This window comes from Periophthalmus magnuspinnatus, chromosome 9 (genome assembly GCF_009829125.3).
Source record: "Periophthalmus magnuspinnatus isolate fPerMag1 chromosome 9, fPerMag1.2.pri, whole genome shotgun sequence".
NCBI classification, from domain to species: domain Eukaryota; kingdom Metazoa; phylum Chordata; class Actinopteri; order Gobiiformes; family Gobiidae; genus Periophthalmus; species Periophthalmus magnuspinnatus.
In genome coordinates, this window is record NC_047134.1 from 13,427,401 (window position 1) to 13,450,312 (window position 22,912).

At 38.4% G+C, this 22,912-nt stretch overlaps 2 protein-coding genes across 4 annotated transcripts; both read left to right on the forward strand.

Annotated features, from left to right (window-relative positions):
- The first annotated feature begins 1,817 nt into the window (after positions 1-1,817).
- Positions 1,818-9,218, forward strand: LOC117376451 (T-box transcription factor TBX5-A-like). 2 transcript variants are annotated; one of them, XM_055224292.1, is made up of 10 exons: positions 1,818-2,128; positions 2,687-2,836; positions 2,915-3,009; positions 3,164-3,283; positions 4,170-4,317; positions 4,891-5,043; positions 5,916-6,007; positions 7,017-7,258; positions 7,358-8,004; positions 8,035-9,218. In XM_055224292.1, the coding sequence occupies exons 2-9, from the start codon at positions 2,690-2,692 to the stop codon at positions 7,936-7,938; spliced, it is 1,578 nt and encodes a 525-aa protein (XP_055080267.1). In that variant the 5' UTR covers positions 1,818-2,128; positions 2,687-2,689; the 3' UTR covers positions 7,939-8,004; positions 8,035-9,218. The 2 variants fall into 2 exon arrangements, with proteins under 2 accessions (XP_055080267.1, XP_055080268.1); XM_055224293.1 differs by having other exon boundaries at positions 7,044-7,258.
- A 5,693-nt stretch (positions 9,219-14,911) lies between these two features.
- On the forward strand, positions 14,912-22,805 carry tpcn1 (two pore segment channel 1). Of its 2 annotated transcripts, XM_033973059.2 has the most exons (26): positions 14,912-15,482; positions 17,337-17,476; positions 17,970-18,146; positions 18,239-18,352; positions 18,616-18,746; positions 18,907-18,995; positions 19,068-19,102; positions 19,185-19,243; positions 19,382-19,481; positions 19,570-19,686; positions 19,773-19,897; positions 19,977-20,025; positions 20,108-20,171; positions 20,250-20,294; positions 20,385-20,441; positions 20,521-20,574; positions 20,653-20,725; positions 20,822-20,929; positions 21,005-21,166; positions 21,236-21,351; positions 21,432-21,478; positions 21,553-21,621; positions 21,688-21,784; positions 21,881-22,020; positions 22,107-22,187; positions 22,262-22,805. In XM_033973059.2, the coding sequence occupies exons 1-26, from the start codon at positions 15,392-15,394 to the stop codon at positions 22,403-22,405; spliced, it is 2,484 nt and encodes an 827-aa protein (XP_033828950.1). In that variant the 5' UTR covers positions 14,912-15,391; the 3' UTR covers positions 22,406-22,805. The 2 variants fall into 2 exon arrangements, with proteins under 2 accessions (XP_033828950.1, XP_055080265.1); XM_055224290.1 differs by lacking the exon at positions 17,970-18,146 and having other exon boundaries at positions 14,967-15,482; positions 22,262-22,768.
- The last annotated feature ends 107 nt before the right edge of the window (positions 22,806-22,912 follow it).

Consider the following 22,912-nt stretch of genomic DNA (forward strand, 5'->3'; position numbering starts at 1 on the left):
GACGAGTAATTTCAAAATAGGTAGATTATAGTTTCATAAGCCAATATACAATACAACAAGGTTAAAATGGTTGTAAATAATTGTATAATGTCTAGGCATACACACTTATTTGCGCATTATTAGTAAACAGCCGAAAGATGCTGAAAGGTTCAAAAACAATTGGATAAGCTTTTCAGAACACGCCACACTGTCGACCCACTGACATAAAAACTTTGCTATAGGATTTTATATCTTTTTTTTATATCTTTTACAAAGTTGTGCTAAACTGTAAATTAAGATAATATCCAAATGTGCTTCCTTTAAAATATGTTGCTTTTTAAAATGCACTTCACTAAAGGAAGGTCTATTACAGACGCAGACCACTTGTAAATACTGTGTTCATGCGTAATGCTTCTCGTGCGTAAAAGACACTTGCACATGAACTGTAATATACCGGTGTTTGTTTTGACCTAAAAGAAATGTAAAGCTTAGTACACATGTCCAATTGGTTCAGGTGGATGCTAAATGAGCCTTTGTGTGTCTTTTACAAAATAGCCAGGCCAGACTGTTAGTTTGATTGGAATCCAGATTTTTACCATTAAAATATCTTTTAATATAATAAAGTATAGCAAATACTACAAAAATGCTGTAATTTACATTAACTCCTATATGCACATGAGGCTTATGTTTATGAAAATACTGATTAAAAAATAAATAAATACATAAATACATCCATCCATCCATATGCATACATATACATACATCCATACATGAAAATAGCCAACATTAGAATCGTGGCCTTATAATGAATAAGTGTATGATAATTTAAGTCAAATTGAAGATTGGACACATTTTTCATTCGCCTTTATGCTAAAACACAATTTAATATAAATGTGTAATAGCTAATGCGTGTTTTCTATAAAAGACGTACACAAAAAGAACAATTCGACGGTCTTGACTTGGTAGAATGGTCTTTATTTCTTGCACATTTACACTGAGAACATTGTCTATTGTGCCCCCAAAGCGCAGGGCATCGTGCGCGTTGAAACCGCCGGAGCGATTCGGTCAATGGTTGGAAATATCTCCCCTTTGTGTGCTCAATGCAATTACGCAGAGAAACAAAGGTTGTTCTACTGCGTGAACTATATGCTACGGTCATAACGCACAGGCCCCAATTCCACCGTCTGAACTGGTCTAGTTAAATGGTTCAAATGTGCCCAGATTAAAACACAGAATTGGTTACACCTCCTAGATTCATGGTACCGGGTTCTCGGTGACCTCTCAGTGACCCATTCGACTCGGGATGTCTTCGGTGGATCCGATGTAATCCACTCAATGTGATGCGCGCTCGCGTCAACCACGTACTGTCCTCCAAACCAATCGTAGTCTGTCACAAATGTTGCAGCATGCGGAAAATATAAACATTTGTTCATCAAAAAACGTGTCAACTTATTAAATAACTGGACCTATTAACTGTGTTCTGACAAAATAATATTAGGCTAATAATGTGAAAATAATAATATAAATAAGTAAAATAAATAGGCCTATAATTGTGTTTAATTAGGACTGCGTGATACTTATTGAGCCTACAAATTTAGAAAATTTTTGAGTGATGCAAATCCACATAGCCTACGTGAGCTAGTTACAGTTGTGCAATTAGGGAAAGCCATTCCTGTCAAAAACTAAATCATTTGGCTATCGAAAGTGTGGATGCTTATGCGTGAGTGAGCTCCTCTGTGATTGGTCCGTGTGCGCTGAGTTGTAGCAGCTCTTGCCTCTGCGTCACGTCTATGGGCGCGCGGAGCGCACAGGGGAGACTCACCATTGGTAATGAACGACGTGAAGAGCGCGGTCCAGACCACAGTTAGTGTTGCGGCCAAAGCAGAGGAAATCCTTATCAAAGGGAAATAAATTTGTATCACTTTAATCAAAGGACTTAACGAGGAGGAGACAGCGGAGCACATTGCACGAACAGACCGGGCATCACAGTCAGAGGTTCTCAGGGCTTCAACATTCAAGGACCATCGTTTACGCAGCCTCCTCGGGGAGTTTACAGACGCACAAAGAGTTGAAAAGAGCGATACTTAACCCAAGGTGCAGTGCAGGATGTTCGAGCTTTTTGTGAGAACAACGCAGCAGTGATTTTGAGGTAAAGTCTTTCCAAATTAAACAAAAAAGCTAAGGCTACTCCAACAACAGATTATGTATTATAGCCTAACTGCCAAACCTATCAGATTCATACCATTATAAGTATAATTAATAGGGTCTACTGTTTTGGAACAATAACTAAAAATAGGCCATTAGAGTCAAAATGTTTCAAATCTAATTTTCTTTAATTTTCTTCGCTTTTCTTTAGTTTGTCTTTAGATGTACTTCATAGGTTTGTCTTCCAGAATAAAGTTATGGGCTATAGAGTGCGCAAAAGGAGCATCATAAGCGAGTGTTTAACAAAAGCAGACTATTAGCCCACTCAACCGTCACTGCTTTGTCCAGATGCCCTCTGTGTGACTCGATAGATTCGCTCCAAAACTACAAACTGCTGTAAAAAATAATAATAATAAAAATTAAAAATAAAACAATTAAAAATTAAATAAAATTATACAAAAACAAAAAGACAGAAATATATGTGAAGTGAATTTTACCTGGATAACGTGTAAATTAGCCTCTATTTGTGTGTGTATATCACATTGCGCCTGTGATATTTTAGGACATGGCAAACGGAGGGGACCAGTTTGGCCTTGCAGAGCGCCCAGATTCAGACGGTATGGAGTCTCCAAATGAGGACACAGGAAAACAAGAAACTGAAAACTATTCTCTAAATTCCCCTGTCTCGCCCCAAACCACCACTAATCAGCAGGTAATGGTACAATTTGTACCACTGTATAATGTAATGCCTCTACTGTATTGTGTTGACTTAAGTTACTTTTCTCTGCAGGGGATGGAGGGGATTAAAGTTTTTCTTCATGACAGGGATCTTTGGACTAAGTTTGATGAAGTTGGAACAGAAATGATCATCACTAAGGCAGGAAGGTAAACGTTACAAAAGCCTCCATGTTGTAATAGGCCAACAATGGTATAGAGGAATGGTATTTGCGAGTTACCGTGTTAAAAATGTGGCCTGTGGACTAGATCCATTATGCATTTAGATTAATCTTGAACCCTTTACTTTGTGTGTTTCGTTTAGACGGATGTTCCCAAGTTATAAAGTGAAGGTCACGGGACTTAACCCAAAAACCAAGTACATCTTGCTCATGGATATCGTGCCCGGAGACGACCATCGCTACAAATTTGCAGACAACAAGTGGTTAGTTTTATACACAATTGTTCAACGTGTGTCTTTTACTTGGCAAACACGTGCACAGCATTCTTTAACATATTCTAATAATAGGTTTATAGAGGCTACTACTCGTTTTGTGTGGAAATAGTGGAGAAGGAGTCTATGTGATGAATTTCGTGTTAGGCTTTAGGTAGCCTAAATAGCAGTGAGCAATAGTGTTCCAGCTATTCGAGGCTTGAGGTAGACTTACAGCTGCATGACCTATAAAAATAAGAATTTATCCAACTAATAATTGTTGTATTAATTGGATAAAAATAGGGAATTTTTCCTCGATAGTTCTTTCGCACGTGCTTGGACGAGTTTTTGATAACTGTCTATGGTTAAGCTGGTCATTGTGATGTTGGCATTCATTGTCCCTGCCCGCGCTGGGTAAAGGTCGGGTCCTTCTTGCAGACTGGGATGGCCTAGTTCCCTGTGTTTCCCCTATGTCTGCCCGCTGGTTAAATCACAGTATGAAGGGTTCACCGGGCGGACAGACGACACACACTGGATTAAATCTCCCATTCAACGTGCCATAGTTTCAAAGGCTTTACGCAGAGAAAATCCATTGGCTACAGACGTGTATCAAGGCCTGTGTGCCACGCTTCTCTAGGTCAATTCACAACAACAACATACACGGCGCTGCAAAGGCGAAATTGGGCAATAATGACTGTATTTGGGGTTTTCCACACATTATTATTATTATTATTATTATTATTATTATTATTATTATTATTATTATTATTATTATTATTATTATTATTATTATACATCGATATTAAACGCATGAATTATAATACAATTGAATACATTTGGTATTTAACAAGGTTACTTCCCAGTGTGTAAAAACATCTAATATTTCTCGTGACTCTAGGTCAGTAACGGGAAAGGCAGAGCCTGCAATGCCCGGGAGGCTGTACGTCCACCCGGACTCTCCGGCCACAGGAGCGCACTGGAGCCGCCAACTTGTGTCTTTCCAAAAACTCAAACTTACCAACAATCACCTGGACCCATTCGGGCATGTGAGTAAGATTACATTACATTTCAGTGAAGTAAAAAACCCCCAACAAAAAACAGTAACACAGGCCATGCGCAAAGTGTGTCCATTACGCATCAGAAGCTCTCTGGTGTGTACACCTTACCTTTAAAAAGCAAATACTATAAAAAAAATAATAATAATACATTTAGAAATAAATTAACATGATTAGAGTTTTGTTTTGACAAGACTAAATACTAAGGGTGTTTTTATTTATTTATGTAATAAATGTCTGGCTCAGTACTTACTCTTCCATAGCCACTCAAATAAAATGAATTAGGGCCTCCTTACTATGTTAAATTGTTCTCAGACAAACAGTTAAAACTTTGCAAAACAAGGCAGAAAATATATTAATATATTAATATACACTTTATTATGCTTTTGCATAAGGTTTAAGTTCTACATCATCTTTCATAATATTTTCTTAATAGTCATTTTATTTTTTTCCTTCAGTATATTGTGAGTAGGTAAACAGTGTGAGTAATGTCTTCATATATGACCTATTTATTTAATTACTATTTTTTATTGCAACTCAACAGTCAATGTTTCCCTTGTGCAGATCATACTGAACTCCATGCACAAGTACCAGCCGCGCCTCCACATTGTCAAAGCGGACGAGAACAACGGTTTTGGCTCCAAAAATACGGCTTTCTGTACCCACGTCTTCGCAGAGACGGCCTTCATCGCTGTAACGTCCTACCAAAACCACAAGGTAGATACAATGCAAGTTATAGCTACAGTAAATTTTAACAGAACAACACAGGCCCAAATTATAAAATGATGTAATCAACTGTTTTTAATCAAGACACTTAAAAATCTTTTATTTTATTGCCATTGCAGTGTTCAGTAGTACCCCCTCTCGTCCTCTGTCTGCATGTGTTTTAGAGAGGGAGACTTGGCTGTGTGAGAGCCTGCTCTAATGACCTGCTTCATTCCCTTGATCTTGGCTGCTCCAGTCGCCTTGATGTTTAGAAAGACAGATTGCCAAGCTTTAAGTCGAGTTTTCACATGACAGTCACAACTGATTTCAAAATATTAATATTAAAATAAAACTATTACATTCTTACGTCATGTCATTAAGTCAACCATAAGGTTAACACAGAATATATATTTGTTATTTGAATATACAATATATACAAGTTGTTATAAAACTGTTGCTTACTAACCGTAGTATAGTTCTTATGTTAAAAATACCGTAAGAGCATCAACGGTCATCGACTAAAATAGGTCTACCTCAAAACTTTGTTATTTTTTGTAGCTATATTAAAGAGGAAATTGTAAAAATATTTTATTTTATTATACCCCTTTGTACAGTACATAAAATATAATAATATAAGAGCATTATTATTTTTCTGTGTTTTTGTTACAATGTTATCATTGCTGTGTCTGGCGTGTTCATTTGTGGATACTGACTACTTAAAGCATTAACACAACTTAACACTTGTGGCATGGGTGCCACACTAATCTACAGCACCTAGAGACCTAAATGTGCTTTTACATGTAAATGTACGAGTACATTTAGTCACTCCTAGCTCTTGTGCTTTTGTGTAACACATATTATTACTGTTTATGTTTCATTGTCAGATCACACAGCTTAAAATCGAGAACAATCCATTTGCTAAAGGCTTCAGAGGTGGCGACGACAACGAGTTACACCGTATGGCCAAACTACAGGGGTGAGTGCAGTTTTGGATATTTGGAGTAGCAACACACTCCTGTCTCTGCTTCTCTCTACTCTTTTCTGTAACCTGGAGGAAAGACTGTTATGACTGAACCCATATGGTGCAAGGCACAAGTGTGTGAATACTGCTTTTTGAGTTCAGCCCTTGTCACCTGAACATTTCATATATGCTAGAAATTGTAGTGAATCTACTAACTATACTATATATATATATATATATATATATATATATATATATATATATGCATGCACTATGTTTTGGGCTAGTTTGGTTGATCTAGAGAAAGCAGAGAGGAGTATAGCTGAAGTGACACACGGGTGGATGTTTATTTTTAGAGCACTGAATTATCTCAGAGCTGTGTGTGTGTCACTATCGGATGGAGAGTCAGGGAGATGTGGCCCGCTGTCCCCTACATACCACAGAGTTCATCAGGAGGGCAGTGAATGCAGAGTGAAATCAGAGCTGAAAGGGGCACAGAAGCTAATCTGAAACACAAAAAATACAGTAGATGAATGATACATATTTGGCCACCACCAGTTAAAAAGTTTGGTTAAAAATAAATGCACCATTTTAAAACAATAAAATGACACGGCAGCTCACAATAACAAATTTTGAGGTGCAATATATAGCGCAAGTAAATCTAGGCAATAAACGATAACATTGAAACACAATAACTCAAAAACAGATTTATACCACAAAAACTCCAAATATACAATAGAAAAAAGGAAGAATGAAACATTTTAGTTCTTTGTTTACATCTGTAATGAGTCTTAGAAATTATTCATTCAACCTTCCACATCTGAAAACATATCTTATACAGCCAGAAATAATTCAAAATTTCTCAGTAGCGCAAAGAAAATTTGCACACCATATACACAAAAAAGTGTCTATAAAGTCTATATAGTAAGTATCGGGACAGGTCTAAAGAAAGAGTGTATTCAAGGGTAATTTCCTTGTCCACATTGCTTGAAAAAAAGTAAATGTTCATGTATCTGTGTTTCAGTAAAGACTACCCTGTGGTTCCCCGCAGTACGGTTCGCCAGAGGGCTTGTCCTGTGACCAGCCCATTCAGTGCAGAGGCACGAGTTCTGAGGGGCTCCTCTGACGACATCCGGTCCCCGTTCAGCTGCGACACTGGGCTCAGCGTTCACAGCCCAGAGATGATCAGCCCCTCCTCCACTCACTACAGCCTACTACACCCACATCTGCAACAACCACAGGCCTACCAATGCACTAAGAGGAAAGGTACGCCATTTATTACAACCCATAAAAGCTGATTTAATTTACCCAATGTAATCATCTACATATCAACAGGCCTGATGGACATCTTTCTGTCTCTTGCAGGAGTGGAGGACAGGTGCTCTTCTGACAATCGGCACCCATATAAGAAAGCATTCACTGGGGACTCTCCAAGTAGCACAGAGATGTACTGTCACTCATCATCATACTCTCTCCCTCCACCCCATGGGCTGCACAACAACGTTGCCCTGGGTCTTACTGATGCCCCCTACCCCTCAGACATGGGACAGCGTCAGGCATGCATGTTTGCAGGCTCAGACACCAGACTGGATGAAGTTAACTGTACATCCTGGTCCTACAACTGTCCTGTGCCCTCTGCCATGACCAACATGGACCCATACCCATATCCTCCCCACCCCCCCTACATCTCCAACCCTCAGGGCTCCCGGCTCAGTGCTGTGGCCCACCAGAGCTCTCCACATCTGGGAGAGCACATGGCACATGAGGCCTATCCAAACCAGAATGGACCAACTCCGAGCTCCCAAAACATTCACAGCCGACAGGTCAGCCCCCCACTCAGAGAGTATCCTCGCTACACCCCCAACACGTCTCCCCCTCTGTACCACACACTGGAGAGCCACACACACATGCGATGTGGGCTGCCAGAGTGGAGCGCAGCATCCTAACCAATTCTAAGGACAAATCAAAATACTGGTCAACTGCCCATTTTGGACTATCAATATTATGTTTCTCTTGTTTTGATATTAAAATGCAATTTGGACCTCAGCTCCTCTGACCTGAATGAAGAAAGACACAAATGGATATTTAGGGAAGATATTCCTAGAGAGTGCACATTAAACACCTTAACTGTGTATTTGTATTGTCTCTAGTTATTCCAGGCCATAAGCAGAGCTTGGCTCTTATCCCTTCTGTGACTCCCAGGTTATCTATGGTGAACAATGTAAATTGTGGCCCACTGTCAAACAGCCACATTTACTGAGCAACATAATCAGAGCTCTCATAGAGCTTGAGGGAGACATTTCATTCTGAGCAAATCACGCTCCTTGCTTTGTCTTAGCGATGGAAAAAGGCATTTATTTTGTGTGTGTGTATTTGTTAAGCCCATGTCAGATCAGTTTAAGAATGCTCTGAGTTAATTTCAATGAGACAAGCAGAAGTAGCTGCAGGCGATGCACCATGGAGATAAACACTTTGGAAGAAGCTACAGGCGGAAAGACCTGTAAACACTGTTCCCACTGCATTCTGGGTAAATGCACAACTCAGCATCACACAGCTGTCACCGCTGTCCTCTCAGTCACCCTAAGCTGACCAATCAGCTCCTCTCTTCACTGAGAATCACCCAATCAGAGGACTCATTTTTTCCTTCAGAGCGCCGTTAGTATATATGTGTGCGTGTGTCGACACAGTTCTGTTTGTTTATTAATTATTCAGCAGTAAAGAGATGATCCCTGACACACAAGGATTGCTCAGCAAACACACTTATATAAATGTAATCATGCCAATCATCAGCGTCCATCCAATATTTGGAAGTGTGTGTCTTATTCTTTTTGTTAAATTACATACATTATTCTTTCATAGTGAATATGAAACATGCCGCTCCAAACTTGTGCGAATTCAGAAGTTTAGTTTTATAGAGTTGTTTGTCCAGTCCTTCTATGCAGTACCATGGTGCTTTTGCAGTCATCTGTAACTAGAGAGCAGTCCTGGCTAATCCATCCTATAGTGTGTATGTGTAAATATACAGTATGTAGCGAGTTTGTGTTTTGACAACAAAAATGTATCTGGGAGAAAATGTTTAACAGTATTATTGCTCTTGCCAGTATTTATTACATTACATTTGTAAATATTTGTAGTTTACTCATGAAAAGTAGTAGTTTTCAGAGATACTTGTTAAACTTTATTTTCTGATCCTATCCTCAAATGGTTTACAAATGGTGTCTGTTTTATGGACAAATTTATATTAAAAATAATAAATTTCAGATATGTTTTCACATCACAGTCAGCTGATTCTTTATTTAAGACAACGATTAACATTCCAAAAGAGTTTATTTTAGTGCACTGAACACAGCGTGTGGAAACTCTTTTAAGTGCAGAGCATTTTAATGCTTGTATCTTTATGAAGGAGCTGATAACAGCAGTAGCCTGCTTTCACTCCTGGATGTGTGTTCCCATAATCCCATTCATCACTGTGAGACTGTGTGGAGTAAATTCTTAACAATGTGTACTATGCTCCTGTGTTGAGACAGTTTTCTCTCCTCAGACCGTGCTGAGTGCCCTGTTCTGGGATGTGTTCATAGCTTGTCCCACTCCTCTTATCTCTGACAGGTTGTTTGCCATCTTCCCTGAGGACCAGCTGGACCCCCTCATGGACAACCTGTTGCCCTCAGAGAGGAGCGGGCTCCCTTCATCTTTGAAACTCCCATACACTGGGATTTATAAGCACACAACTGTTACACCTGCAGCCTGTCCTCTCTGCTTTGGTCTGAACCTGCTCTACAGACAGGCACATGTAACTCCAAATGTTTAAAGTATTGTTTAAAGGAAATGTCTAAATGAGAACTACATCCGTCACAGTCTTTGCTTTCCCTCTCTCTCATACACCACAGGGGCAGAGGTTAAGCAGCCCACTCTTCAGTGGGTCTGTTCCTCCTTAACCCTTCAGTGCAGAAAATCCATATCCAGCACAGGAGGGGGAGAGAGAAAGACAGGGGGACCCCGGCTCTTAAGATGGATGAGACTGCTTCATATACATGTACAGTAACACAGCTCAGCTGTAAAGAGAGCGAAGAGCTTTAGTGGAGTGGTAAAGTAATATTAAACACAAAGCATACATGTGTCTAAACTAAAGCACTTAATCCATCAGCGGAGGACTTTCTCACACACATGTGAGATAGAGGATTGATGAAGCCCAGAGATCAAAGACTAAGCAATGCTTGTCATTATCTGCCAAAATTACCTAAACAAACACTATCTCTCCAACATTTTTGAAGAAAAAAAAAAAGAAAAACTTCATCATACTCTCTGGAGAGGGTGGCATTTTAAAATGCCGCTCATTTTGCCTGCAGACCTAAATAAAATGTAGCGGGATTCAGTTATAATGATACAGAAAATGGTAATGATTAAATTCCAGAGGATATATTCTATTGTGTAACTGTGTATTTTGAGTTTCAGGTCAATGGGGGAGATTTGTGTGGCGCCCACCATTAGAGATGCCATTTGGTGTAGAATAAGTGCTCTGTGATGGAGTGTAATTGCTAAAGTTGATTACAGTCCTGGTCATTTATGGGTTTGATGGTGTTCTGTCTCTGCAGACGGGGCAGTCCTTCACAAGGAACAAACCAGTCACAGCTTTACACTGGTACTGGACAACCCTGTGAACTATGTCTTAGAAAGAGCTACTGCAATTTTACTCAATGATGCAATCCCTTTATGATCTAAGATATGGTGACCCTCCTGCCAGTAAAAAATAATTTAATAAATCCTAAATTAGTCTATTCTGAGATGTACGCGTACCACTTTTAAAAGCTTATTGATGCAAAACACTGTAATGTTTTAAGTATATGTTAATGTCCCTGTGGGTAGCATGTAACGGAATCAATAAGCACTATAGAAAAAAAAGGAGTAAAACAATGAACTCATGACCATTACTTACAATACAAGAAAGTACGATTGCAGGGGTTTATTTGAATGACACTATCCATCCTCCTGTTATTTAAAAGCCAGAAGAATGGTCTAATGCTGTTAAGCACAGTATCATAACAAGACTAGGGCCAGGGCTAATTCCCCTCTAAATGAGACTTTATGGCTGAAATCGCTCGGAAATCGCCTGAGTACATCTTCATATGAGCACAGGGGCTGTCAAGGATAAGAGGCCAAAGACGACAGTGTGTTCTATGTGTGGGTGGGTGCGTAGTGAGAGTTCAAAGGTCAAACTAACAGCAGACAGGCCGGGCCGGGGTCAGGGGGCTCAGACTAACCTGATCAGTGATGGCCGATTATCTGTAACCACTGCCTGAAAGAGCTGCTTTATCTGCGGCCGGCTCACTTTTAAACACTACAAAAACTGGCGTTGGTCAAAGAATGAATATGTGCTTTAGCAGAATATCACCACTAGGATTGGGCTATTGTCAAAACTGGTTATAGAATTGGATTACACAAATTGGGTGAGATTGCTATTTAATTTTCATGTAGTCATAACACCTAGAACTTTAACAACATACATATTTGGTCTAGTAGATAGTTACATTATATATACGCCAAATTTCCATGAATCTCAAACAGCAAAGTTCTCAGTGCTCTTCAATAAAATTAGTGGTAGCTCTTTACTCACAGCCGGTTATGGAGAGTGGCAGTCCAACACACATGACAGGGCAATAAGGATAGAGGCGCTCCCTCAGTGGGGGGTGGAGGGGGCAGCGGGCCGTCATGGAGCCAATGTCCCATCCGATTACAGCCAGAGGACCAGAGAGGCACGCAAATCCTGCACACACAAAAATAACGACACTTTTGGGTAGAGAAAAAGACAAATTGTCCAAGTAATTGATAAAAGAGACAGAAGACAAAAACTACCTACATAAATGAAAAGGCAACCAATAATAAGCTTTGGCTTTTGTTTCCCAGTACAGACATGACACACACACTAATGATATCACTAACAGCAGGAATTCATTCTGCTTGTTTGATCACAGTTTAGAGACAATAAGGGCCCCATGGTTCTTTGGCAGGGGCTGTAGGATCATTATAGTTCATTGTTGGATCTTTTAGGCAAATCAGCTTCACTTGTATATAATATTTAACCAGTTGGCAAGTACAAGCAACAGGAAAAAGGGGGGTTATTGAGGCGAAACCAAAAAATAAAGAAACTATTTAAAGTTGCCAGGGGATATAGCACAGGATGGCTTTATTAAAAATATGAGATGCCACGGAACATAAACACACAGACAAAAAACATGGAAATATACAGAAGCAAAACTTAACCATTACCATTTGTACCGTTACATATAATTATTTTTACTTCCAAGTTTCCATTGCACAGATAAATAAAGATTTAACTGGTCAATTGGATTTGTTCAATAAAATAAAATAAAGTATAGTTGATAATGAACTTGTCACAATTTTTGTTAAGTGTACTGTATTTAAGTTAAGTGTAATTTAATGATGCTGTGCCCTAAAATGATACCCTGCTTCTTCCACCCCTCTTTCAGTGGCTGGCACACTCTGGAGGGGCTTGTTGAGCTTGTTTGCAAACAGCTTAGACAAGGCCACTGGTGTGAGACAAACACAAACATCAATAAACAAACAAATCCATTCATGCACCCTATTCCCCTAAAACACTGGATGCACACGCAGTCCAATTTTCAGAGCATTCACTCAGATCCTGTCAGAGACGCAGCAGCAGCAGCAGCATTGTTTGGTGCCTACAGTGAATTTCTGCATCTTGTCTCATTATTAATAGATGGTGTCAATGAATCGCTGCCCCCTCTGTCTGACAAGGCATTAGCATAAACATAGACTTCCTCTCAGTATCTGTTTAGACCTCGTTTGACCTTTAATTATGGATGACTAAATGTTTGTTACCTGCTCATTCAAGTGTGCAGATGCACTGTGTGTGCCCACTGTTCAGAGATGTGGATTTTTCAGTTAAATGCCCAACCGTGCATTTAACTGACAGTACCTATGCACAAATGACAAAAATGGTGACTGAAAATATCTGTGCAGTGATTGACAAGAGGTCTACAACTATACAATACATGTGCATTTGTGCATCCTAGAGAAAATGTAGGTAAAGAAAGAGGTATTATTTGTGAATGCCAGTCTTATGCCTGATTCAACCTAATTCCTCATTCTAATTATATACCAGGAGAAAATTTAGACATACAGGTAGAAATGCGTCACCTGACATCACCTGAACTATACAAGTCCAGACTATGGTGAATGCATTATCCCATTATTGCATTATTGCAATAGTTAAAAGGCCTGCTGGTGTTTACAAGGGTGTGATATCTCCATCTCTTCAGCCCCACACTGTACCCATCACCTGACACTAGATGCTTTTATTATAAAAGGATGGTTACATTAGTATTAATACCTTCATCAAAAATGGATAATGCGGCATCCCTGCTCCCAGCTATGTGTTGTTGTTTTCCCCTTCATTGCTTCTTGGTTTGCCTTTTCCGGGACCTCAACATTTTAATGCATTCATTTTGTGTAGGTTTAAGAGACTTTTGCATTAGTGGATGCATTTTTCTGGTTAGGCAGTTGTTGCTACTTTCACCCCCATGTCCATGTATTCTTGTTTCTATTCTACAAAAGCATCATGTGCTCCCATCTTGTGTTTGTGCTGTTAATAACTAATTTCCATTCTGTGATCTCTAAAAGCCAGTAACCTAGATCTTGAAGTTTGTGTCCTCACATATGGATGCATCTATCTATTACTTATTATTTTAAGTTGTGTGTGTATCTTCATATCCTGGTATTGCCATAAGTTCCCAACAAATTTGGGTTTTACAAAAAACAGCCTCTGTCATCCTAAAGGCGGAGGACCAAACAACTTTGCACTTGCGTGGACTGTTAAGGTTAAAACATCATCAAGGAGAGGTGTGAGAAAATGTGTGATTTTGAGGCTTAATGTGAAGAAATTTCACATCATACTAACAGTAACACCTGTCAATTAAAGAAAATAACTTACTGATCTGATGTTTGAAGCAAAAACTACGCTACTATAAATTAATGATATGCTGTTGTTATAATCATTAGGCATAAGCCCTACAACTCACACTGATCTCTTTATGAACTCAAAGTTGGAATAGAATACAACTTTAATTTCTTTGTTATGTCAACTAAATAATAGAAATATAACAAATTAAATGTGTATGTCCCATTCAACACTACCAGTGGCTTATCTTCTTTGCCTAAAGTCCCCCTGAATGACCAGTCACTCCATCAAACAAAACCATTAGAAAGGTAGGCATGTTGCTCATTGACATAATAACAGTACAGAGTGGGAAACACTGACCACTGACTGACTAATTATTGCGATAGCACATGGCAAATGATAGGTAACTCTGTATAGTCTAATAGTACTACCATCACAGAAGTTGGCCTGCTGTCACTGGTGTTACCAAATGAGCTAAAATTAAATCTGAAATTGGATGTAAATCTATATTAATTTGCCAAATAAAACCTTTTCAAAGGGGGTTCTAGCCCTGACAAGACAAACAAAACAATAATAACAACCCCGTGTGCACTTGATAAATCAAACCTATGCAATGAAGGCCCTTTAGTGCCACCGGGTGGTCATAACTGTACACTGTGATTTTCGTAAATATTTCTTCAAGGACATCTAAATGTATATTTTTATTTTTCTATTTTTTCTTTTTTTTTATTTGGCAATATTGAATTTCAATCATATGTTGATCATACAGTCTATGATGTTGATATAGGCATTTGGGACTGAACATTGGCCAGTTAATTTTTGTATAAGATTTGATTTAAACAAATTTAACTTGTTTCTAGATTATTTAAATGGTAATCTATTTGATGAATGTGTCTTTCCGTATCTGAGTATATCCATAGTACCATAAATGTAACATAAACGCACATAAATCTTTTATTTTGAAGCTTGGGCCGTCATCACTTGTGTCGTAAAGTGTTTCAGTGTCGCAAAAGTTTGACAATAAATATACCTCCGAAAAGCTCGTTTAAATGCCGTGAATTTGTTACGACATACTTTCATGAGTTTATTTATGTCTTCAATAGACTAAACCACCTACTATTTACAACAGAAACATTATTTTCCATGTGTTGAGCGGCGGTGTCTCGGTGGAGATGTCTAGGAGCCACGGGACTGTCCTCTTCTTTTTAGCTCAGTGAGATGTAACAAACCTGCACCAAAAGGATCAAACTGCAGATGAAAGACCGTTTGTACAATCAGTAACTTGACTAAACTTTTTCTTTTTAAAATCTGTTTTAATAGCGTTTATCATAACTTTGTGCGGAGGTGCAGTTTTGGCTAGGAATTGCTTAGCTTTAAGGAAATACTAAAATGGTCCGCTTTAATGAAGTTATGAAACTAACCCGAGCACCATCCAGCTAACAGGATAATTTAGTCAGAACAGAATGGATACTGACGACGACGTGCCCCTCATCCTGACCTGGGACGAGGCCAACAGTGGACTGCTCAGTGAGGACACGGACAGGTCGGATGAGAGTAAGTAGCACCACGATCAAAAACAAGAGCTCATTTAATAAAGCCTGCTGTGGATTAGAGTGCACTATTCATTCAATATAAATCAATAAATACAATGCACATGCACACACATCAATCAGTCGACCTTTAGTTATAGAATACTTTACAACAACACCACAGAGTTGACCATATTGGATACAGGAGCAGCCAAAAATACACAAAATATCAAAATATATACTCAAATATAAGATTTAGCAAACACTATGCAGTAAAACAATGAAGGACTAATTAATTAAAACCCTAAAATGGATCCATAATGGTTATAATATTAAGCCTGTGTGTTTTTAAATAGCAGAATGGTACAAACATGTTGCGAATGCTTCAAGAAATATGGGGAAGTCGAATGCCAAACAATGCTATTTAAGAAAGCAAATTAAAATAGCAAAAGGTTCAGTGAGGAACTCATCAGACCAGTTGCTACTATCCTGACATCTCATATTGTCACTACGCTCGTGGATGGTGGGCTGTTGCAGTTCAGTAGTTGTAAACCATTAACAGATGCACATTAAAGCTTTTGAAGATTACAAAAATATGTTTCCTAATAAGATCCAAATTGTTGATGTGTCTGTGACGCATACATCCACATGCACATGTTCCTGGTCCCTTTGAATTCTTCCTGCAAACTGACCCATTTGAGAAAGTGCAGCCTCAGCAGCCCCTCCTGGTGAACAGGGGCTGTCTGTAGCCTATGTTGTACCAATGTCTCTCTGCTGTGTCAAAGTCTGATTCCGTAGGAGCTCTCTGACTCTAAGGGAGGACAGGAAGGGAAGAGATTTTTTTCCTTCAGGATATTTGGGAGGGCTGGTCAGAAGAGGAAATACCGCAGGCTGATTACTCTGTGCTTTGGGACAAGTGGAGAATTTGGATTGAACTTTGCGGGAACGGGTGTGAAGGACAATGATCAAGGTTGCCAGGGGATTTTAAAACTGGTTGCCTGAAGGATAGTTTTCTGTGGCCTAAAGCTTATGTGCATTTCACTGAGCCTGAATTGACTGTTATTGACCGGGAGCTCTAAACATGTTATTGTTCTCACACAAATGGATGTTTCGAACGGCACACAGCAGACACTGGGTGGGCTTCATTTGGGACAACAACCAGGGCACTGCTGCATGGGGACTTTATTTTCACTTTGACTCTCTTCACAAAGGCTGTGGATGGAAATAGTTTGTGATCAAATCTACTGGGTCATATGGAGTTGGATACACATTAGTCCAAGCAGCTGGATCAGGAGCAAAATCATGTGATGGCTAGAGCATGGGAAGAACTCAAAAATAGACTGGAAAACAAGCCTAAAACTAAGCATAGAATGTTGCTTTCTATGTGTCTTTATGGTGCAGTAGTTTCTATATTTGTACTTTACTGGGTTCAATGATCAGACTGAGAGGGTGCTGTCATCTTTACTTTTTGGATCACTTGTATATAGATTGTTTGTTATTTTGTATTTTTTTTCTCCAGACTTTTAAAACTATCTTTCTGGACATTGAGCTGAGCTCAAAAAGTTTGAATCTTATATATTTGAAGCTCTTTTCTTCAGAATCAATGTCAATGCTGGATTACGACCAATTGTGCACAAATCACAGAAGACAATCTGACATTGAAAAATCTTCAAAATGGAGCGCTTTTATGGCCAAACTGGAACAGCTAGCTTTTATGAAGACATGAACCACAATGAGGGTCCTGTAGTGATCTCTTCTTATACTTTGCTTGAATTAGACAGCCCTGGTAGGAGTGGTCCCTTCTGCTAATATGATGTCTTTAGAAATCTGTGTCTGTGCTCTACTTTTAACATAAAAAGTTGTAAATGTTATTTTCCAGATGGAGGAGGAAGAGGCAACTATGATGTCATGAACAATGAAGTCATATCAACTCCTGGGCCCCAAAACCACAGAGCCCAAAATGTTACTTTACGCCAAAGCTGGGAGATGAACTACCAAGAAGCAGCCATTTATCTGCAGGTACAGTGTGTCAAGGAGATTTTCACACAAAGGGGTCAAATGAATACTGTCTAAATATAATTTATAAATATAAGCATTCACATGATATTTTATGATGTCCTTGGCACTAGCTAAGCTAATGATGTGTCCCTTTATGTGCTTAACTATAAACCTTTCGAATGTGTAATAAAACTAGGGCAACAATTGGGAAAAGCATGGGCCTTCTCTTCCCTCTCATAAATAAGTTAGGTTCAAACCAGGATATCAGTTCAGTTTAAGCCTGTAAATTACTTATTTGTAAAATACTTGTATTACTAAGAATTCTCAGGTTAAATAATATATTATTTGGACAGGTTTAAATTAATTCCTAGGGATCAACTATTTGTTTTTTAATGAAAGAAATAGCTGCTTTCAATTAGTGTTGGAAGATATTGATTGACGCATCTCTGCTCATGCTTTAAACTTTTGCATCAAAGTATATGCAAATTGCTTATTATTGTATTCTTGTTTTTAGGAAGGGGAGAACAATGATAAGTTCTTCACCCACCCTCGAAACCCCAAAGCTCTTTCTGCGTACCTGTTTGCCCACAACCACCTGTTCTACATGATGGAACTGCTCACAGGCCTCCTTCTCATGACCCTGTCACTGTGTGAGGCTCCGGCCGTGCCCTCACTACGGCTGGATGTTTATGTATGTAAATACTCAGTACATTGTCCCTTCTATCTTGTCATATATTGTGCTTTATTTATTTTTGTTTATTTTCACTGTCTGTGTCTATGCAGGTGCATGCAACTCTAGAGCTGCTGGCTTTAGTTATGGTTGCATTTGAACTGTGCATGAAATTACGCTGGTTAGGTTTCCACACCTTTATCAGGCACAAGAGGACCATGGTCAAGGTACTTCTACTGAGTGCATGTTGATGTTAGTCATATTTCTGGTGCTACTACAATCACACAGAAATTGTGTAATTAATAAGAAATACTATAAAAATCCTATAAAGCTACCAGTCAGTCTATATGTTTACCAACTGGTTCACTTTTGACATCAATAATGGTTTTGTCATTGCAATTATGCCCAGAAGAATATTTCTTATAATTTAATCCTCCTTGGACGGTGTATAGAGTCTCCACAGTCTTGATTCTGTGTATCTGTTGTCTAGACGTGTGTGCTGCTGCTCCAGTTTGTGGAGGCCATTGTGGTTCTGATTCGGCAGACCTCACACATGAGGGTGACCCGTGCACTAAGACCCATTTTTCTGGTGGACTGTCGATACTGTGGCGCTGTACGCAGGTATGAAGCACATCACCAAACAAGGTGTTCCTTTAAAGAAACTGGAGGTGTGACTATATAGTTACAGCTATATTGTTAATTGCTTTTTATTAACCACATTTGATAGATATTTGATGTAGTGGTTTGATTGAAACTGACAAGGTTTCTTTTCCCTAATCAGAAATCTGCGGCAGATTTTCCAGTCTCTTCCGCCTTTTATTGACATCCTTCTCTTGCTATTATTCTTCATGGTTATATTTGCTATATTAGGTAAGATTTCTTTTCTGAACACAAAAACCTCTATGAAGTCTCTATGAATACTCATTTATGGTCTCCTATTAGGTTTCTGTCTCTTCTCTACTAACACTGCTGACCCGGTATGTTCTTTTACATGTCTTTTATCTCATGTGTTTTGGTGGTATTATGTCATGTTCTCACTTCCTGCCTTTGTCACCACAGTACTTCAACACTTTGGAGAACAGTCTTGTTAGTCTGTTTGTTCTGCTGACCACAGCAAAGTAAGTGCAGGGGCACATGCAGTCCTGTTCAGTTATCCTTTGACATGGCATGCAATCTGTACTTCCTGCTTTTCCCCTACATTACATACTTAAAATTTGGTTTTATTACTTTTTTAGTAACTGTACAACTTCTTACAGTTTTCCAGATGTGATGATGCCAGCATATGCCAAAAATCGTTGGTCATGTGTCTTTTTTATCGTTTATCTTTCCATTGAGCTGTACTTCGTCATGAACCTAGTGGGTATCCCATACATTTCATAATGTAATTTATATCATACATTTATTTCAGTAATTTTGATAACTGTCTGATAATTGTCTTTTTTAGCTTTTGGCAGTGGTATTTGATACATTTAATGATGTTGAGAAAATGAAGTTCAAATCTCTGTTGCTCCATAAACGCTCAGCTATTGACCATGCCTTTCAACTTTTAGTTAGTCGACAGGTATTATTTATTTTTTAATTTATATCCCAAATAGGCAATGTTTGGATTGTAATCATTCTAATCTTTTGTGATGTCCTTCATTTCAGAGGCCATCAGGAGTGTCTTTAAAACAATTTGATGGACTGATGCGTTTCTACAGACCTCGAATGTCTGCTCGAGATCGCTTCCTCACATACAAAGCTTTGAACACCTCTGGGGCTCCTATGCTCAGGTAATCACTAAATAAATAACTCTGTCCCCCATTATTATATTATATTGTATCGTAACATTGTATCGTTCTCATTTTCCAGTTTGCAGGACTTCTATAAGTTCTATGAAGTGACCGGTCTCAAATGGAAGGTGAAAACACTCCTAATGTTTGTAGCGTTTTGCACACCAGGCTGTTAAGTTACTGTAAATCCTAAATCTTTTTGTTGTTTAGGCACGACGCAGTGGAGAATATTGGTTTGACGATCTTCCGCACACAACCTTTCTCATTTTTAAGGGTTCTTTTTATCCTTGTGTCAATAATATATTTGTATTTTTGGTTAATATTCTAAATTGAATGATTTATTTTTTGACAGGTATCAATCTGCTTGTAAAGTCAAAGGCCTTTCAATATGTTATGTGTAAGTAAGATGCATGCTGCACAATGGTTCTCATATAATGGAAGTTCATTTTTATCGACGAAGTTGTTCATTCTCTCTTCGCGATTTCAGATGTAGTAGTGGCCATCAACGGAGTGTGGATTCTAGTTGAGACATACACTCTGAATAGTAAGTTTAGTAACTTCTATAACTTCCTCCATGCTGTGGCCCAGAGAAATTCAATTTAAGCTTCCATTTCATGTTCTAGGTGGATTTTCCTGGTCCAGATTTGTCCCTTGGAGTTACATTGTCTTTCTCACAAGTTAGTTTCCTCTTATTACATAATGATAGGACATTGAAATCAAATGTAAATTATAAAAACATGTGCTTTCTCTTTCAGTCTATGGTGTAGAGGTGTTGTTGAAAGTAACTGGTTTGGGGCCAATGGCGTATTTCAGCTCTGGGTGGAATCTGTGAGTGTTATAGCATTCCTGTTTTCTCAAATTAATGCTATTCTCAAGAACTAAACACACATCTTTACTCATTTCATGTCATTACTCATTTCACAGGTTTGACTTCTCAGTAACAGTTTTTGCCTTCCTTGGCCTTATTGCTCTTGCCTTTGACATGGAGCCCTTCTACTTCATTGTAATACTCAGGCCATTTCAGTTACTCCGGTGAGCTTAAGTTGTATCTTATTCAGTTACTAATTATTGTTCCATTTTTATATTTCACCATTGTGTTTTTTATAGGCTGTTTAAAATAAAGCAGCGATATCGTAATGTATTGGACACCATGTTTGAGCTCTTTCCAAGGATGGCAAGCCTGGGTCTCACTTTAATCATATTCTATTATTCCTTTGCCATTGTGGGAATGGAGTTTTTTGCCGACGTGGTTTATCCTAATTGCTGCAAGTATGATTTCTCCTGATCTATTTGCTCATCATAAATGAACTGTTAACTCTAAATCTCAAATACTTTCAGTGGTAGCACTGTGGCAGACTCCTACAGACAAATTAATGTCACTGTTGGAAACAAAACAGTGTTAGAAGAAGGCTACTATTATCTGAATAATTTCAACAATATTCTCAGCAGCTTTGGTAAATAATTATTAGTTAATACATCTGTATATGTATTTTGTTTACTGATGTTAACTAACATGAATCATGTATTTTCTCAGTGACTCTTTTTGAACTCACTGTGGTTAACAACTGGTATATTACTATGGTAAGTTCACTTGATTTACACTGTATTTGACTATTTCTCTTGTCGTCATTGTTTTTTTGTTATTTTTCTCATAGGAAGGAATCACCTCCATGACAAGTCACTGGAGTCGTCTCTATTTCATGACTTTTTACATAGTAACAATGGTGAGGCAGACAAAAGTAACCTTTTGTCTTTGTTAAAGGTTTCTTGACTTATAGTTCTTTCTACAGGTAGTCATGACAATCATAGTGGCTTTCATTTTGGATGCATTTGTGTTTCGTATGAACTACAGCCGCAAGAATCGGGATTCACTGGAAAACCCTGAAGGTGGGACTGCATGATTGACTTGCTTAACCATTAATATTAACATTTTGTTAACACTGAATAATTCTATTGTTCTTTTGTCTATCTATCCTATTTTAGATGAAAATGGCATTGTATTTGAAGTGGAAGTAAGTCGTGATGAAGCCTTGGTTACTCTAGACCTGTACAAACAAATATGTCCCGAACATTCCTCTCTGAGCTCTCTTCAAGGCATCATTCAAGCCATGGACAGAAATGGGGTATAAAAACACAGTTAAAGCGTTTCTTTTACATGTATTGAACACATTTCATCTGAATCATTGTTTCCCTTATTCTTGGCATACAGTACACATCTTTAGTTTATCTCGGCCGCAGATCCAGAACAAAGAGTGACCTTAGTATGAAAATGTATGAAGAAGAGATGCAGGTAAAACATAAAACATTGTAACCTACTGCTGTATGTTCAGAACTGTTTCTGTAATTTGTTTGTTTTATATCTAGGAGTGGTATGCAGATTATTCAAGGGAAATCTTACCACAACTTGACCAAAACAGGGAGCAAGAACTGGATTGTCCGGTCTCCAATATGTCTCCCTCTCCAGAGCCTTGTCTCAATTCACAGACTGGTCTGCACAGCATTAACTAAGTTCACATGTTATAATAACCACTTCAGTTTTTGAACTAGTAACACTCCATATACTGAGTTTAGTGCCTCATGGGAAATGGTACTGGATCCATTGTTCTTTTCCAAGAGCCTTCACTGGACTGCATTATTTTTGTGCCTATGCTGGGAGTGTGATGTAAGTCTTGCACTATTCCCAAAGCTTACGTTTTAACTGCCATTGGACCTGTATTCATAATAGCACAGTTAAATACTCAAAACCAGCAGATACGTTCAAAGCTTTTAACTTATGTGTATCAAAAAACTAATGTTTGCTAATATTATTTTAAACTTTATGTATTTGAATTAATAACATCTGAATAAACCACTGTAGTTGTACTTGTAAAAATATTGTACAAATTACTGTTCAAACAAATGTTCAACAAAAATAATTTATTTCATGACAGCTTTCCATTCATTCATTATGTTTTATATTACAAAGTCTTTTTGTATATTTAATTTAGTTAGACTGAGTTAAGGCTCTTTACATTT